This window comes from Seriola aureovittata, chromosome 8 (assembly GCF_021018895.1).
Source record: "Seriola aureovittata isolate HTS-2021-v1 ecotype China chromosome 8, ASM2101889v1, whole genome shotgun sequence".
Lineage (NCBI taxonomy): Eukaryota > Metazoa > Chordata > Actinopteri > Carangiformes > Carangidae > Seriola > Seriola aureovittata.
The window spans coordinates 29,143,772-29,163,693 of NC_079371.1; the positions used below are offsets into that span (position 1 = coordinate 29,143,772).

At 40.8% G+C, this 19,922-nt stretch overlaps 1 protein-coding gene across 2 annotated transcripts in view; it reads right to left on the reverse strand.

Annotated features, from left to right (window-relative positions):
* Positions 1-18,882, reverse strand: part of LOC130173862 (F-BAR and double SH3 domains protein 1-like) — a 42,244-nt gene extending 23,362 nt beyond the window's left edge. For both annotated transcript variants that reach the window (XM_056383392.1, XM_056383393.1), the window contains exons 1-9: positions 18,513-18,882; positions 14,704-14,801; positions 14,516-14,561; positions 11,916-11,989; positions 10,872-11,016; positions 10,580-10,716; positions 7,994-8,057; positions 7,548-7,676; positions 6,117-6,239 (exon numbers count right to left, since the gene is read on the reverse strand). In XM_056383392.1, coding sequence (XP_056239367.1) covers positions 6,117-6,239; positions 7,548-7,676; positions 7,994-8,057; positions 10,580-10,716; positions 10,872-11,016; positions 11,916-11,989; positions 14,516-14,561; positions 14,704-14,801; positions 18,513-18,533 — 837 coding nt within the window. In that variant the 5' untranslated portion in view covers positions 18,534-18,882. The remainder of the gene's footprint in view (positions 1-6,116; positions 6,240-7,547; positions 7,677-7,993; positions 8,058-10,579; positions 10,717-10,871; positions 11,017-11,915; positions 11,990-14,515; positions 14,562-14,703; positions 14,802-18,512) is intronic.
* Between the last annotated feature and the right edge of the window lie 1,040 nt (positions 18,883-19,922).

Below are 19,922 nucleotides of genomic sequence, written 5' to 3' on the forward strand. Positions count from 1 at the left end.
AATACGTCGGGACCCCGAACCATGATCTTCAGACTTCTGCATCACGCTGACCGGCAGGCGATCCTGGAGGGAGCTAGGAAGGCTAACCCATCCCTCCCCGATGGCACCAAGCTGCGGTTCTTTGCTGACTTCAGTCCAGGGACGGTGCGGGAGCGTCAGGCATACAGGGAGACCCGCGCCAAGCTACGACAAAAAGGAATAGACTCCCACCTCGTCTATCCAGCGATTCTGAAGGTAAACTACAAGGGCAAGAAGATGTCGTTTAACTCGGTGGAAGACGCGAGAGAGGCCCTGCATCTGTCGGCGCGGGACAGCGAGGAAGAAAACCAGGGATAAAGCAAAGTTAGATGCTTGAAGGAAATGGGTGAGCAGTAACAGTTAACGTTATAAAAACCGTGACTGAAAATATTACAACATTGATAAGTGTATGTACCATGGCTGTAACAGGTTCTTTCGTCATGAAAACCGAGGTACATTTGTAAGGTTATTTCCCATCCGTGTTTTTATTTTTTGCACTGCACCAAGGACTAAACAGTAAAAGGACAATACTGTGTATTGATTTGAATTATATAACACTGTAAGGAAGATATGACGGAGAATAAATGCCGTCAGTGTTTAATTTGTTTTTATTTATGGAATATCTTGTTTTGAAGACTACGGACGTATGTGTTTAGTTTATACTGTACCTCGGGTGCTTTTTGTTTTTGTTTGCATTGTCGACCGCACGGTGAGAACCGGCGCTGATGACGTCATTTCAAAGTGACGGTCAAGTCCATGGTATTCACTGGGATGAATGAATGTTATAACGGTTATATGCTCTGTGCTTGCTAAAGGCAGGATAGTCGGAGAGTAAGGTTTGCTACTCTGTACCTTTTTCACATGTGGTTATATGGGTACATTTTCTTTGTAATTTAACATTGGGGACATACAGTGTTCGGTGTTAGACATTGCTGAGTGTTGCTCACTGATGTTACGAAGTGAGGGGGGAGATGGGATTGGGGTGGGGGGGAGTAAAGGGCTGAATTGGGGGGGGGGCACCGCCAGGTTCCACCACCAAATTAAATCACCAGTGTCAAGGAAATCTTGATAACAAGGATTCACTAGAGAGTTTTAACATAATGTCATTTAATGTCAGAGGCCTGAATTCTCCAAATAAGCGTACAAAGGTTTTAGATTATCTACGTAGAAAGAAGGTAGACGTCGCACTTTTACAGGAAACGCACATTAGACTTGAGGACACTTCCAGGGTTCAAAACCACCTTTATAAATCTGTAGTGGCTTCCGCTGACGGCACCCGTACTAAAGGAGTGATGATATTGATGAAACGCAACATTAATCTAGCAGTCGAAAAGGTGGGCTCTGACAAGAAGGGACGCTTAGCTTTTTGCTGTACATCTATTCAAGGCAAAAAAGTTGCGTTTGTCAGTATCTATGCACCAACCATCTTTGAGGCTGAGTTTTTCCCCTCAATTACATCACAACTACTAAAGCTGAACGATTATCAGTTGTACATAGGTTCAGATATGAATGCTTTCATTGATGTAAATTTGGATAAATCCAACTCAGTTATGGTGGGCCCCCAAGACTCTGCATCCAAAGCCTTAAATTGTTTTATAAAAGATTTAAACCTGGTGGATGTATGGCGGGTGCAGAACCCTTTTGTTAAAGAATACACATTTTTCTCCTCGAGACACAAAACTTTTTCCCGCATTGATTATATGCTGATTTCATCTGGATTGCTGCCCTCTGTACACTCAGTGAAATCTTTGCCCAGACTCCTGTCTGATCATAACCCCATTAGTTCATTGTTTAAGTATGGGAACAATAAAAATAAAGCCTCTAGATGGAGATTCACTTGTACCCTATTAAAAAACAAAGAATTTATCACCCAACTAAAGCAAAATTGACTGAATTTATATCCATAAATAAAAATAGTGTTACAGACTTGACAGTGGTTTGGGCCTCGGTTAAAGGTTTTATTCGCAATAATGCAGTAGGTTTCAGTTCGTATCTACACAAGAGCCGGATGCAAAACATCTCCCTACTGGAGCAGGAGTGTAAAAACCTAGAGGAACTGCTCAAGGGGAACTATAGCATAACAACTGAAAATGAGCTCAAAACTAAACAAGCGGAAATAAGCGATCTACTAAGACGCAGAGCAGAATACATGATTCATATAACTAAGCACAAATACTATGCAGAGGGCAGCAGGCCCAGTCATCTACTGGCGCTTACGCTTAAACAACAGGAAGCTAAAAGGGCCATACCAGCTATTAAATGTGCGAAACGAGGAGTAGTGTCATCAACAGAAGAAATAAATGAGACATTTAGAGACTATTTCAAAGATCTGTACATGGGTGGCTGTGTCCCATCGGAGGACGATTTTACTAAGCTTTTCAGTGGATTGGATCTCCCTAGTCTATCTGAAGAAGACACCATAAATTTAGATGCTCCAATTACATTGGATGAGCTACTACAAGCAGTTAAAGGCACCAATAAGGGAGCCTGGTATAGATGGCATTCTGGTAGAGCTGTATCTAGCTATTTGGGATGTTGTTGGACCATTATGGTTGGAAACATTGAACTATGCTATTGAACAGGGCTTTTTCCATAGAGATCTGAATACAGCTCTGATTACAGTTATACCCAAACCTGGAAAGGGCCCCCTGGAATGTGCCAATTACAGACCAATTTCACTGATAAATGCGGACATTAAAATATTTTCGAGGGTGTTAACTAGCAGACTTGAGACAATCATTGGGAAAATAGTTAGCACAGACCAAACTGGCTTTATTAAGGGCCGCCTTGCGGCCGATAATATCCGCAGACTCCTCCACATACTGAGTGCAACAAATAAGATCCCACCTGAATTCGGTTTGCTATTTCTCGATGCTGAAAAAGCATTCGACCGCTTGGAATGGCCATATCTTTGGAAGGTGCTGAAAAAATTCAAGTTTGGTGATAACTTTATCAATATGGTTAAGATCCTGTATGCTAATCCCTCAGCCCGGGTGTGTGTAGGAGGAGGCTTTTCAGAACTATTTGATATAAAACGGGGGGTTCGCCAGGGAGATCCGATTTCTCCCTTAATTTTTAATTTATCCATTGAACCGCTGACACATTTGATTAAGAGCTGTCTTCGAATCTCCCCTATAACAGTAGGTACAACATCACACTCAACTTCACTTTACGCAGATGACACACTGATATATATGGCGGATGTTCAACGGTCACTCCCAGTTGTATTAGAAATTTTGGAGTACTTTGGGTACTTCTCTGGTTATAAAGTTAATTCATCAAAATCAGCATTAAAGCTTCTTAACATAGACCAGAAGGATGTGTCCATCCCCCCGCAGATAAGCGTTAAACAGGAAGTACTTTACCTGGGTATTAGAATCAGCACATCCTTAACGACTATCGCTAAAACCAATTTCTCTCTAGTTTTAAAAAATATAGAAGATGACATCAGTAGATGGAAACATTTGCCAGCATCAATACCGGCTCGTATAGCGACCATTAAAATGAATATCTTACCCCGCATTAACTTCATTAGCTCTATGGTTCCACTGCCACCCCCATCAGGTTATTGGCAAAAATTAGACTCCTTATTGAGAAGTTATGTTTGGAAGGACAAACGACCTAGTATAAAGTGGTCGGTACTCCAGCACAGTAAGCCCAATGGAGGATGGGCATGTCCTAACTTTAAATTATATCACTGGGCGTTTGTGCTGAGAAGTCTTAAATTTTGGATGGATGACGATAAAGTTTCTTCCTGGAAAAGTATGGAGCAAGATTTAATCGCACCCATAAGGTTGAAAGATTTTCCCCTGATGGGCATTTCTTCTAAGAAGTGTGGCTTACATTATGGTCCCATATTTTCTTATCTATTGCAGGTGTTTAGAGCAGTAGAGAGATTTATAGGTCATAAAAGTATTTGGTATTTGGTGTATTTCTGTCTGGGGGGAAACCATTCATTAATAAGGATTGGGAAGAGAAAGGCATTAGAACTCTTAATGACATCAATGGGTCAAGAAATATCCTTGACTTTCAGGAAATGATCTCTCAATATGGAATTGATAAGCATTCTCTTTTCTTTTATTTTAGACTGAGGTCTGCATGTAAGGCCTACAGGGTTCCCTGGGGAGCAGAACTAAAAATTCATCCCGTTCTAGGCTGGTTGCAGGATGCTCCTAGACGGATAGTATCATATTTATATGATCAATTAAACTCTACAAAATATTCACCCTCGGCAGGAATGAGAGCATGGGACAGAGATGTAGGGGAATTACAGCGGGATCTGGACTGGGATACAATTTGGATTTCTGTTTTTGTGTGTTTTGTATGTTGGTATGTGTTGTTTTGTATCTAAGAAAATTCAATAAAAATTGAATGAGAAAAAAAAAAATGGAGTTGCAACCAACTCTTTGTATCTGTGTTAATCTTGAGTAATGGCTAAAAAGTATGTTCTGAGGTCACCATGACCTTGACTTTTCAACTTTTCACCTTTGACCACCAAAGTCTAATTACTTTATGTGCGGGATTTCCTCAAGGAACTCTGGCGATATTGCATTCACAAGGCCAAAATCATGATTTGTGAGGTTAGCACGCCCTTGAACTTTGACCTTTGACTCCCAAAATCTAATCATTTCATCCGTGAGTCCAAGTGAACAATTGTGCAAAAATTCCGTCAAGGCGTTACTGAGATATTGTGTCCACCAGAAGGGACGTTTGTCCTTATGGACGGACATTCTGAAACCAGTATGTCTCAGGCTCTGTCTCTTGCCAGCGAGAAGACAATAAAACTGCCAAATGTCAGTCAAATGTTTGATAAACACCACAGACATCACAGAGTTCGTCTAATTAGCTGATCTGAATCACCTCTGTCTGTCCATCTGCACTAAGAGGTTGCCGTGGTGATCCTAAGTGCTCAATTCCTACTGAGTGAGACCTGGACTCAGCTTAAACACACCTCTCAACCTCTGGCTTGCCAATCAAAGACTATTCAATCCTATCAGCTAAAGCCTTGTGTTTTCTGAGAAAGGAGACTCTGCCCAAGTCAGTGATATAAAGTACTTGTCTGTGGAGTCAAAAGTAGCTCCAAAGTAATCTATCAATTAGAATATACATCATGTGGAGTCAGTTAGAATGACAAACTGAAATTAACTGCCGAATGTTTCCTGAGTAAAACTGGACTGAAACATGTTTCCAGTGAAACCAGTTGAGATGTGTCTAAATAATGTAGAAATGTAAGTAAAGTGGTTGATAAACACCACAGATACCAGAGGAGTCTCTAACAAGGTAATTTGATCTGCCTGTTTGCCCCCTCTCTGCACTCAGAGGTTGCCCTGGTGATTTTAACTGCTAAGGTTTTACTTAGTGGGACAGAGATTCAGTTTAAATGTACCTCTCATACTGAGTTTTTTTATTGAAATATTATTATGTTATTATATGCCTACAATGCTATTTCAAGAGCCGAAAGAAATATCCTATATCTAACCTATCTAATAAAACACTTTAATTGACAGGCACTGTCTAAAATAAATGACAAGTAATTGTAAAATACACATGTCATGATTACTACGACCACTAGATGTCACCTAGAAACCAAACCTAATTATAGGCCCAGGAACATGTTGGCTGTGTGGCGTGAGCTTGGCAGCCGAGGAATGTGTTGTTTTTCATTTCGGTGACGTTGTCTGTCAAAAATAAATGACAAGAAATCCAACATTACAGTAGCTTGTAAACTATAGGTAGAAAGAGAGCTGCAGTAGCAGAGACACAGCCAGTGTGAACATACACATGTGATTTTCCACAGCAGTTCAGCGACATCAGCAACCACGCTCACACAACACAGGCAGTGTGTTCCCAACGTAGGTCATAATGACCTGCTGCACAGACTAACTATTTCAGACATTATCAAATGTCTGTCACTAACACCAGTCGGAGTGAGTCTGTTATTAGAAATGTTTCACTCACTCTGATTTAACATGAATTAGAATAAGAGCCTCTATAACCAGACAACACAGTCATCCCTTAAACCAATCAAAATAATGAACTCAGTCTCACACACACACACACACACACACACACACACACACACACACACACACACGCACCTTAGCCACACTGTCCCATATCTTGCTGTACAATTTCTGTGTGGACAGACAGGTGTCCAGCTCTGTCCCACACAGCAGGAGTAAGTGATTCCTCAGATCATCGTAAATGTCTCCATCCATTTGCTGATGAGGAGAAACAGACGATGAGATATCATCAGTACAAACAAATGATCACAGATGAACACTTTCATGTAGAGCAGACGATACACTCCATGGTCACTTTATTAGGTACACCTGTCTAATCTGATGTAATCCAATGAAATGTTATGATGCCTGGTTGTTCAGTTTTTGTTGACAGCGTCTTGTGTTATTTAAATCATATATTTTGTCATTGCGCTCCAAGTGATGGTGCTGCATAATATTCAGATGTGTTTGTAACATTCTGACCACCCCTCATGCAGGTAACAGGAAGGACAAAACAACAGAAACACCTCTCAGTACACCAGCTTTAAATATGAGCTCAGTCATAAACCTGTTATTATACATTTATTATACACTGTATTTGCCTGAACAGATGTACCTAATAAAGTGTATATGAACATGAAGGACTCCTCATAAAAAGTTCCATAGGGACAACGTCAGGCTGTGAGGTGATGTTTGGTGGAGGGACACAAAATCAACTGTGGTGTGTGTGTGAGCCAACAGGAGGTCATAATGTACCTGCTCTATAGGCCCAAAGTCTGAAAAACTTTCAGCATATGTGCCCAGTGTGCACCTGTAGTTTTCTATGTTGTCAACTTATTTCAGGTAATTTGATAAATGCAAACTTCTTAAAAACCTATTGAAACTTAAAAAACAGGGTCATTTCTCTACAAGATTAGGTCACAGTGCAGCTTTTCTTTGAATTGTACTGTTACTTACTCTCGCCAGTGTGTCAAGAGTAACTGCTGTCAGTCATGCTGTCAGTCATGTGCTGTCAGTGTGTCAGCACATGACTGACATCTTTTGTTAACCTTTAATTATACACACTGCAGCGTTAGTGCACACTGTATGGTGTTGTTTTTTCTGTTTTTATTTTGTTTGTTATCATGGTAATTAATATCAAATTTTAAACTGGCACCTTCAGCCTCTCTCTCCCTTTGGAAGTGATGAGTCAGTCAGGATCAGTTTCCTCAAACAATTCTACAGTTTCTAATCAAAGTGAATCGGAACTGTTGGGTATTAGTTGGTGAAAAAAAATCAGAGGATGAAGGGGGGATTTCAACTTCTCTGTCTTGAACATCAAACATCAAGGAAACAGTGATGATGACAGAGATAAGTTTTGTATTATTACTAACATAAGTATAACACATCATGCTTCAATTACAAAGAAGCTCCAGAAAGAGAAACACTGTCAACAGACCAACATCCTGCAACACGTCAGTAAATCATGTGGTCAGTGTTCAGATATACATGTGTGTATATGTGTGTGTGTGTGTGTGTGTGTGTTACCTCCATAATATGCGGTAAGTCATTGGTATAGTAGTGTTGGTGATGGGCATTCACTGCTGCTAAAGCCAGGAGATACTCATTACGAACTTCAGTCAAACGGTTGTCACACTCTTTCAACCTAGCAGTGAGCTACACACACACACACATACACACACACACACACACACACACACACACACACACATGATAACTAAACTTAAATCTTACGGTACTTCATTAAACTGTATTTCTGACCTCGTCAGGTCACCTCAGGTCATTGCCCTGACTACAGCATACATGTTTATAGGTAGAGAAGCCACAGCTGTTTACACCATCACCAAATGGAAAATGGTTATTAAATTAACCTCCATGTCATGAATGTAGAAAGCCTCAGATAAACAGATAAAAAACATGACCTTCTTACTTTAATTTCTGATTTGACGATGAACAGTAATTCAGCTCCATACCTTAGCAGTCATCTTCAGTAGGCCAGTTTTAAAGTGGAAGATCCCATGTTCACTCTTTCTGGCCCTGGAAGGCAAAACATATGAGACATAAATATCCAGAGTGTACCCACATGTTATCTGAAACAGTTCCATAAATAATCTCTGACTGAATTCATTCTGTCCCTGAGACAGCATTTAACACACGCTGTATTTTGCACATACAAACACTGTAGCAACATGTCCACAGTTGACAGCTCTGTGTGTACAACACAATAAGACAGAATTAATTACTCTGGCTTTCACTTCCTCTGACTTTTTTTAATGGGTATTATAAAACAAAACATTGCATGATGTGTAGTAACTTCCAAGGCTGGTAACTAGCAAGCTGAGGCTAGCAACCCACTGGAAGCTAATTGTTAGCTTCCAAGGGTGAATGAATAGTGGGCAATTCCCACTGCCAGCCTCTCAGTTATCAGCTCCACGTTATCACTGGCCAGATCAGTAGCTGACTTTGAGAAGTCAGTGGAGGCTGTATCCTTTTCAGTGGTCTTAATTTAGTCCCTTACCCTGCGCCATACGGGGTTTTCTCAAAGCTGCTGGACGAGTTACGCGCCAAAATTTGGCGGAAGAATAATAATAAGCCCGAAGGAATATTAATAGATGCCTTGGGGCTCCGCCTTTTCCCCCTCATCTTTCCTCCCATGGAGGGTTTTCAAGTTGGGCATATACATTTAGATCTTTTTCATTTATTAGTGCTCCGAGGCTCCTCTACAGCTAGAATAGCTGAGAAAACCCCGGTAAAATATACATCAAAACGTGCGTCTTGATCCCGAAAGAAGTGCTATGACTTTTGGTGTTAAAATTCCAGTTTTTCCCAAAGTTATTCCCAAAATACTGGGAATAAATAATGCATTAGGAATGCATTGGAATTTTCTTTAAAAACCCACAAAATTTCACCTTTTTTCTACAAAATTTCACCTTTTTTCTGAGTCACCCAGCTCTCTCATACCTGCACGTAGAAATGTGATTCAAACTATAAAACGGAGGAAAACTTCTGCCCTCTCAAAAACACAGGAACTGTTTTTACATAACATGTAAACTTTTCAAACTATGAGCACTCAAAGGAGAAGTGGAAATCACAGTGACAGCATCAGTTGGCTAGAGTGCGTGAAGCAGTAAAAAATGACCTTTATTTTTATTTTTAACTCGAGCTCACGGCCAAACTGTAAAAAGGAGACAAATAATTCTATCTCAAAATGTAGACATAGTTGTTGGGATTCATAAAATGTAACTTTGACAGGCAGGGTCTGCACAAAATTTAAACGGGGGTGCCGAGTCCGGCAGCAATACCTGTCTCACTCTCATTGACACCTAATGTAATCGTCTTTTTTTTTCAAAAGAATCTCACTCTGTCTTCGCACTGAGCTTACTCACTCATTTTAAGGAATATCTGAATAAAGACTCTAAGAAACTTCTGGCTTCAGTGTCTGGCACGGTCTTTTCGGTTTTTGAAAAGAAGTAACGGTTTTCTCATAATTTGCAATTGTTTGAAGCCATGTCGAAGCCAAATTCTGGGCAGATTTTCACATTGCCATGGCAACGGCAGCTCCTGACCTGTGTGCATGTGTGCGTGCCTAGCAACCAGATAACCAACTCTCCAAGCTCCGCTAGCTTTACATTAGCCGCATGTTAGGTCTTAAATTACATTTAGTTAGGTCTTAAATATGTAAGTCCATTTACTGCTTCCTTCGTTGCTTTTTTTTTTTGTTTTGTTAAATGAGTGAATGAAGTTGTGACGGTCTCCGCTGAGACAGAGGAGAGGAGAAGCTACTAGCCCTCTCTCGCTGTCACTTCTAGTCGCGTTGCTCTCCTCCCCAGTAATGTTCGCACCGAAAAAAACATAATAGTGGTAATTTAAATAGCGGTTCATGGGATTTATTAACCCTCAGGGGTCCCTCTGTCCTTTTTTGGACATTTTCTTCACTTTTCTTTTTTGATTTGCTGATCATTTTGGCTGTGTTACAGCTGAAGGTATGGATTTCTGCAAGAAAGTGTCTTTTTTGACATATTTTTAAAATCTAATGTCAGTTACTGTTACAGGTCTATTATACACTGGTAACACATTTTGTAGCCTCTGGGGTTCCTTGCGTCCAAAAAAGGACACACAAAGAAAATGCTATAAAATCATCATATATCAATATTTTTTTCTGCTTTTTTTTGCATACATCTCTTAAACCACTTCAGTTCTGCTCAAACCTACCAAATGTTTATTAGTTTTCGGGATTTTACCCTTTAAATGCCAGTTTGAAGACATTGTTGCCTCTTGTTTTATTAAAAAAAAACAAGACAGAATATGAGATATTTCCCACATAATACATGATGGAGGGATGTGACACTGTTTTATATCAGAGTCTTTTATATCAAGACATTTCTCAAAACCAGAATATGATCAGGGTGACTTTTGAACACTGGAAATAAATCATGTACTCATCCCGGCAGTAGCCCCCGTGGCACTCAAAATTTCCCTGGAATTTTCTAGTATATATAAGACTTTCTTCTCGCTTCTTCTTTCTTCTCTCTCTCTCTTTACCACGGACTCACATTCACCTGGTCTGTGCATCAGCAGCTTTCTCTCTGGCGATGTTGGCGATGTGGCTGAGTCGATGGTACGTCTTTTTGATCAAGTGCAGCTCTCGCAGGGCATCCAGCACTTCACCCTGTACCCTCTGGAGCCGCTCCAGGCCCTACCACACACACACACACACACACACACACACACACACACATATATTTCGTGGTCACAGTGCAGTGTATTGCAATTATGAGTTCCTGTTTAAAGTATCACTCTGTAAGTGTACTGTATGTGTTTGTGTGTGTGTAGTTTGTGTAGCTCTCTCACTCTCTTAGCTCGGATGTCCTTTGTGTTGCGGAAGCTTCTAGAGACTTGTCCTGTCAGCCTGCGGTACTCCTCAGCAGCAGCAAGTCGTGATTCAGCAGTCTGAGCTGCAGCATCCACCATTGACCGCCACACACCAAACACACTTCTGAAAACACACACATCAGCACCAGTGGCTTAACTATAAAAAATAACAGTCCACATTCAAACATCTTTCTATAATCATATATTATAAGCCTCTGTGTATTATCCTGTGTTCAGTTGCCAGATTGGATGGTTTTTCTGTTCTTCAGGGAAAGTTCTCATTTAAATGGGTAAATGAAAAGAGTTGTGCTAACTGGAGCTAGGTTTTGTATCATTTGGGTGGTGTTCACCACCAAAAAGTTTAGCTATATTCTCAAATACCAAAGCAGTTTGCGGGTAAGAACCCTCACCTTAAATAAAGTCACTGAAATGATCGAAATGATCAATTAACTATTGAGATATGTTTTGACTGATCTTGGTGTTGTACAACATCTTTGCAGCACCACTGTAGAGTTATTTTAGCCAATTTTGTCATGATTTTTATTAAACACAGCTCAGAAATAATAGGCCAAGACCTTGGTGACCTCAGTGGTGGATACAGCCATGATCGCAGAAAGGTGAAAAGTTAGTCTTACGAATGTAATGTAATAGGTGTGAGATTGTAAGATCTGTGTCAGCTACACTTAGTGCTCCACATGTGAGAGTGGGCAACCCTGTAGAACTGGTCTGCAACAACTAAAAGGTTTCATAGCTATCTGACCTCATCTCCTGGAAGCAACATGGTGTATTTGCATAAACAAAACCACTGTTTTGGAAAACATGTTTAAATCATCATGACTGACTTTCTAATAAAGATGATGTCAGCAGTCAGAGCCAGAGGCTTGGTGGCATTAAACTGAAGTGCAGTTCAAAGTTGAACAGACGCAGACAAATAGTCACATGTGCAGTCAATACATATTTTTGACACAAAAGGAACTCCGTAGAAACAACTGGTGAGACGTTTGTGTGGGAGTGTGGAGTTACCCAGAAGTGATAGCATCTATGTTTCCTCTCTGCCAGTCTCTCTTCTGGTACTGAACAGCTAACCTCTGAAGAGCCTGAAATACAGTTCACAACCCACAGAAAACACAGTAACATGTACACTATATTGCCAAAAGTATTGGCTCACCTGCCTTGACTCGCATATGAACTTAAGTGACATCCCATTCTTAATCCATAGGGTTTAATATGACGTTGGTCCACCCTTTGCAGCTATAACGGCTTCAACTCTTCTGGGAAGGCTTTCCACAAGGTTTAGGAGTGTGTTTATGGGAATATTTGACCATTCCTCTAGAAGCGAATTTGTGAGGTCACACACTGATGTTGGACGAGAAGGCCTGGCTCTCAGTCTCCGCTCTAATTCATCCCAAAGGTGTTCTATCGGGTTGAGGTCAGGACTCTGTGCAGGCCAGTCAAGTTCATCCACACCAAACTCTCTCATCCATGTTTTTATGGACCTTGCTTTGTGCACTGGTGCACAGTCATGTTGGAACAGGAAGGGGCCATCCCCAAACTGTTTCCACAAAGTTGGGAGCATGGAGTTGTCCAAAATCTCTTGGTATGCTGAAGCATTCAGATTTCCTTTCACTGGAACTAAGGGGCCAAGCCCAGCTCCTGGAAAACAACCCCACACCATAATCCCCCCTCCACCAAACTGTACACTTGGCACAATGCAGTCAGACAAGTACCGTTCTCCTGGCAACTGCCAAACCCAGACTCGTCCATCAAATCGCCAGATGGTGAAGGGCGATTCGTCACTCCAGAGAACGCGTCTCCACTGCTCTAGAGTCCAGTGGCGGTGTGCTTTACACCACTGCATCCGACACTTTGCATTGCACTTGGTGATGTATGGCTTGGATGCAGCTGCTCGTCCATGGAAACCCATTCCATTAAGCTCTCTACGCACTGTTCTTGAGCTGATCTGAAGGCGACATGAAGTTTGGAGGTCTGTAGCGATTGACTCTGCAGAAAGTTGGCGACCTCTGCGCACTATGCGCATCCGCTGACCCTGCTCCGTCATTTAACGTGGCCTACCACTTCGTGGCTGTGTTGCTGTCGTTCCCAATCGCTTCCACTTTGTTATAATACCACTGACAGTTGACTTTGGAATATTTAGGAGCGAGGAAATTTCACGACTGGACTTGTTGCATAGGTGGCATCCTATCACTAACCATGCTGGAATTCAATAAGCTCCTGAGAGCGACCCATTCTTTCACAAATGTTTGTAGAAACAGTCTGCATGCCTTGGTGCTTGGTTTTATACACCTGTGGCCATGGAAGTGATTGGAACACCTGATTTCAATTATTTGGATGGGTGATTGAATACTTTTGGCAATATCAACAACACAACATGTTTTGACTGAGGGGCCTCTGTTGTAGTAGTAACCAGTGTACACATTAAGCTTCATAAAATGTGCTCATGATGATGTGATGACAGTGATTGTGGCTGTGGCCTGGAGATGGAGAACCTCTGGTTTTCATTGTGACCTCTGTCTCAACACTGACACTGAGCTGTGCTCAGTCGGCTTCACTTCAGGGTCATTATTTCTTAATCCCTTGACTTGCTGTTGTTATCTCTGGATAAGCTTAGTTGGTTTTTGCGTTAAAATGAAGTAACAGATGTTTTCAGCTGCACACCATCATCAGGTCAAAACTTCAGTTTGTCTGATATTTTGTGTTTATTACCAAGAACCATCAGCCTTCATCAGCTGTACTTGGTGTATGCGCTAACTCAACTTAAACTTTAGCATTGCCATTACAAGCATGTTAGCATTCTGATATAAGCATTTAGCTCATAGCCAGCTGTAATGGTATGGCTGTAGACTAGTTTAAGGGTTCCCTCTGGTCGCTCTTATGTATTCCTCTTTAGTGTCATGGTGTGTTGTAAAATGATTGGCCCTGTGTTTCTCTGTCTGCTGCTGACAAACAACCACACTTCTAAAATGACTGATATTAAATATTTGTCTATGTAAATGATTCAAAGTGTCAGACATTTTCACAACTGGGTAAAGCCAAAAGTACACAACAAAATCATTGAACAATAAACGTGTGGCAGCTGGGTTCATCACTTTTTTTAAGTTATTTTTTTCTTTTATTCTGATTGTGACAGTGAGGGGATGACATGCAGCAAAGGGCCACAGGTTGGACTTGAACTTGGGGCTCTGTGGTTTGGACTACACCTTCATGGTATGTGCTTTACCAGGTGAGCCTCCAGGCACCCTGTCACTTCTTAGTGTCCTCTTGAAACACTTCTGTTGTGTTATGGTTGTGCATATTTGCTGCTCGTGTTGTCAGACTAATAAGATGTTTGCTAAGAAGTTGGGTGTGCACTTGTCAACATAAATGTCGACACACACACACACGCACACACATTCTCCACAACAGTGTAAAAAAGAGCTTTCCTGAAAAGGTGGAATCTTGGATCATTTGATGAGAGTAAAGTTAGAGTAACATGAGATGACAAACACAGAACCTGCACTCACACACACTGAGCTGGGCTTCAGATCAATAAGTGATGAGCATTTCCAGTAACAATGAACAGAAACAGAACTGATGGTGGACCAGAATAGATTCTGTTCACTCACCTGACCATACCCCTTCTCTATTGCTGCCCGGTGCTTACTGAAGGACCTGAGGGAACACAACATCAACACACGTGTAACTTAACACGCTTGAATTCTCCATTTCTGTTGTTCTATTGATCTCTCTGCCTGCTACTGTCTGGAGGATTTCATCACATATCCATATCATGGAGTGCCACAGAGTCCAGTACCTGATCTCCTCAAGCAGCTCAGTGTCCTGGTGCTGTTTGGTCTGCAGTTTACTGAGCTGCTCTGAGAACACCAGCTTCACCTGCTGGCTCTCCTTCACCTGCACGCACAGTCATATTTCAGAATCAACTGCATGAACACAAACAAAGTTTGACTCTGATTTCCACCTGCTCTCACTGTCCTGATACACACACACACACACACACAGGTCTTACAGCTAAAACTAGGAAAACAAAGATGAAAGTAGACAGGTTGCAATACACAAACTATAGTGTAGGGGAGAACGGGGATGGTTGTAATATGGGTCAGTTGTAACTACTCCTATTCCTCCAATTAGGAACAAGTTAGGAATCATTTGATCAGCACTCTATACATAGCTCCATGTGACAGACAGACAGACACCGAGCACGCACACACACACACACACACACACACACAGAGTGTACATCATAATGCTACATTTCACCCCAGAATATGTAACAACTAACAACTAGGGTGAATTGTAACATTTCACTGTGGGTGTAGGTTTGCATATGGACAGTAAGGACAAGTCCCTAACAACATTTTGGGAAAACAGAATTGTCCCTACCAATATTTGAGTTAACTCGTACGCACTATGTTTGGAGTGATGTAAAATTAAATCATTTTCGATGTGCCGTTCTAGAAGCTATGTCTCCCACAAGACCAATTTAGACATATTAACATTTGATTGGCTGAGGGATTGGGGACTATCTGAAGGCTAATTTCATGCACAAATATCGCACTTAATGCCTTCTATAGTAAATGAAACGTCTGCCCCAACATATACCTGGGTCCTCAGCCTGAGTCTAGCCCATATACAGTGGCAAGGAAAAGTATGTGAACCCTTTGGAATTTCATGGTTTTCTGAGTAAATTTGTCATAAAATGTGATCTTATATTCATTTAAGTCAAGGGTATTGACAAATATAATTTGTCTTAAATAATACCACAAAAAAAAAAAAAAAAGATCTTTCATGTCTTTGTTGTGAATAACCAAAAAATCCTCATAGAACTTGTGGAAAAAGTATGTGAACCCTTGAATTAATGACCTCAAAAAAGCTAATTGGTGTCAGGTGTGGACTAAAGCTACTTTGACTGATAAGAGAATTCTTCAGGATAATCTGAGAATGTCTGTACATCAGCTGTAACTCTCTAGAAAGTGGGTGATGCAACAGGACAACGACCCAAAACACCGGAGCAAGTCCACAACAGAATGGTTCCAGAAAAACAAAATCCGCCTTTTGGAGTGGCCAAGTCAGAGCCCAGACCTCAACCCAATAGAAATGCTATGGATTGACTTGAGAGCCATACACATGAGACGTCCAAAGAATATGGCAGAGCTTAAGCAGTTCTGCCAGGAAGAATGGGCAAAAATTCCTCCGATGTGCAGTTCTGATCCAGAGCTACAGGAAGCGCCTGGTTGAGGTTATTGCTGCTAAGGGGGGGTCAACCAGTTATAAATTCTAAGGGTTCACTTACTTTTTCCACTGCCATTTTGAATGTTGAATGAGTGTGTTCAATAAAGACATGAAAGATCAGATTTTTTCTTGTTATTATTTTAGACACATTATATTTGTCAATACCTTTGACTTAGATGAAGATCAGATCAGATTTTGTGACAAATTTATTCAGAAAACCATGACATTCCAAAAGATTCACATACTTTTTCTTGCCACTGTACTTCCTCATCCGGGCAGATTCCAGCTGTTATCCTCCTGTATTGACTGACAGCCAGAAGAGTTTCTGTGTGTGTGCCAGAATTGGTCTAGATGTGGAAGTAGCATCTGACAGTCATGTATATAGACCAGATTCGGGCCAGGGAACCAGGTATATACTGGGCCAGAAGAAAACAAGCAAGTGGCCGGAGTATGTATTTTGCTGACTGGGACACGGAAGAAGCTCACTACCTAATGTCATCAGCCTTACATTACTAGATTGTTACCCTCAACCAAACAGGAAGTCAGCCATTTTAAATTCAATTTGCAATTTTGGCGCCATTTTTGTGATTTGGTTGGTCATGTACTTTAATGAACTCCTCCTAGGGAATTCATCAGATCAACATGATCTGTGGTCAGCATCTCAAGACCTTTGTGATGTTAAATTGCAAAGCTTTTGAGTTTTCGCTGTAGGACTCACCCCTGATGGCATGGCAAATTTTGATCCTTTGCCATGAAAATTCAACTCGCTATAACTCCAGCATGCATTGTCCAAACAGCCCCATGATTTCTGATGCGATGAGAGTCCTGCCCTGAACAGAACTATATGTCCATATTTAGTAGTATTTATAGCGCCACCTATACGCAACATGTGGTATTATGATTTACTTTTTCATTTATTATTCCTAGACAATTGACCTGGCCCTCAAAAAAAGGGTCAGAAAATAATTTGTTGAATATGCTGATGCTTCTTGGATGTCAGTTTTGAGTTTTCACTTTAAGGTGTGGCTCTGCTGGTGTGTTAAATACGAAACAGGAAGTGGCTTTATGTCCACGAAAGATTGTCCGATTCCAGATCATTTTTGGTTTATTCTCATCTTCAGACCCGTGCAATTCTATAGTGCAGAGCTTTTGATTTTTCGTTAAAGGGCCCGCCTGGGGCGGCACAGTGAATTTCGATCCTTCACCATGAAACAGGAAGCTGCTATAACTCCAGCATGCAGTGTCCAAATAAGCCGAATTTTATAGGTGTGATGAGACTCCCACCCTGAACACATCTACATGCTCATATTTAGTAAAACTCATAGCGCCACCTAATGGAAATATAGGAAGTGGTTTTAACTCTATGATACTTTGCCCAATCTTTCCGAAATTTTACGTTTGATGACATCTGCATACTAATATGTAACACTATATTAACAGCACCACCTACTGAAAATAGTAAGCAACTCTTATGTGACAATCCTGTCATTTACATGCCATTTTCAGTGTAAGGTTTAATATAGAGCCTCATGTGTGCCTATTATGTGGTCTCTGGCTCTACCTAGTAGTCAAACCTGAGAATGCATATATAAATCATTTAAATCTTTTCTGTTGCCACACAGTCTGTCTTAATGCAGTGTCTGGCGGTCGCTCCGAAGTGTGACCACTTCGAATGGCGTGCTGTGAGCCCCCCTAGGTGCGCAGGAGTGTGAAGGCCCCGTTCATCGCTGCTTGCAGCTTTAATGTTCTGTTTGTTTTGCAGAAATAACACCTCCACCATGTAATAGCAGACACATGGGACTAGCTTGTGATACATATTGAGCACACTGGCTTAAAAAGTACAGACAGAAAAGTCAAAAAGGTTACAACCATCTCCCTTCTCTACATACAAGCATATAACATTTACCATTACAACACTGTTAGCACTGGTCACTTCTCTACACAGCAGTACACTGTTTCACAACTGATCTCACTGAGATAGCTTAATCAGCTTTCACTTTGAAGCTCAGTTACAACTGTCTCCAGTCATAAACAACAGAAAAGGGACAACATGAAGTCCAACTCTGGAGTTCACAAATATGTGAAGGTCTCAAATACCTTACAACATACACTCTAAATGATCTTATACAGACATCTGTATTTAGTACATACACTGTAAAACACTTACAGACAAATGGTTTTGTCCTTACAGAGGATCAAGAAACTGTATCCACTGTCCAAACACAAAATATTCTTATACACAAATATTTTTTTAATTAATCTATAAATCTATATTTTTTTAGCATACTGTGTAAAATACATAAAGTATCAGTGTATCAGTGTTTTAACTGAAATGCTCTTCAAATTTAATTTAATGTATTAGCTTTGTCTTACCTTCCTGGGTGGTGGCTGCATGTTCAGATGCTGCTAGTGTCCATTAGTTTCAGCTCTGGTGCTCTGCTCACTTCCTCTATGAGTTCACATGTGCACATGTGCACCTCTCTCTTTCTCTCTCTCTCTCTCTCTGTATCTCTTATCTCATCCACCTCCTCACCCCCCTCTGTGTTTCTCTGTTCCTCTCTCTCTCTCTTTCTCTGTCTCTCTCTCAAATTCAAATTCAAGGAGACTGTTGACAGGACAGTAGCACAGTAATACAGCAATATTTTGCACAGGCTAATGTCTGGTCATTGTACCTGTGCATATACACACACACACACACACATACACACAAATGCATATACTGTACATACATATACATGCAGCAAGAAAAGGAAGTTAAACACAGCTGATATAGAGCGATATTGACTGATATTACCCCTTAGTGTGTGAGAGAGTGTGTGAATGGAAGTTTTCTTGGTTTGTTTTGTTCTATTTTTTTTTTTTTTTTTTTTTCATTTATTTATTTATTCATTAGTGCCACGGGTGCTCAGCTCCGAGGCATCTATTAATATTCTCTTTCGGGTTTATTATTCTTCCGCCAAATTTCAGCGCGTAACTCGTCCCGCAGCTTTGAGAAAACCCCGGTAATATATACATCAAAACGTGCGTCTTGATCCCGAAAGAGGTGCTATGACTTTTGGTATTAAAATTCCAATTTTTCCCAAAGTTATTCCCCAAAAAACTGGGAATAAATAATGCATTAGGAATGCATTGGAATTTTCTTTAGAAACCCACCTTTTTTCAACAAAATTGCACCTTTTTTCTGAGTCACCCAGCTCTCTCATACCTGCACGTAGAAATGTGATTCAAACTATAAAACGGAGGAAAACTTCTGCTCTCTCAAAAAGACAGGAACTGTTTTTACATAACATGTAAACTTTTCAAATTAGGAGCACTCAAAGGAGGAGTGCAAATCACTTTTTCTTCAAAGTTAGAGTGAAAGCGTCAGTTGGCTAGAGTGCGTGAAGCAGTAAAAAATAACCTTTATTTTTATTTTTAACTCGAGCTCACGGCCAAACCGTAAAAAGGAGACAAATAATTCTTTCTGAAAATGTAGACATAGTTGTTGGGATTCATAAAATGTAACTTTGACAGGCAGGGTCTGCACAAAATTTAAACGGGGGTGCCAAGTCCGGCAGCAATACCTGTCTCACTCTCATTGACACCTAATGTAATCGTCTTTTTTTTTCAAAAGAATCTCACTCTGTCTTCGCACTGAGCTTACTCACTCATTTTAAGGAATAGGTCTGGCACGGTCTTTTCGATTTATGAAAAGAAGTAACGGTTTTCTCATAATTTGCAGTTGTTTGAAGCCATGTAGAAGCCAAATTTTGGGCAGATTTTCGCATTGCCACAGCAACGGCA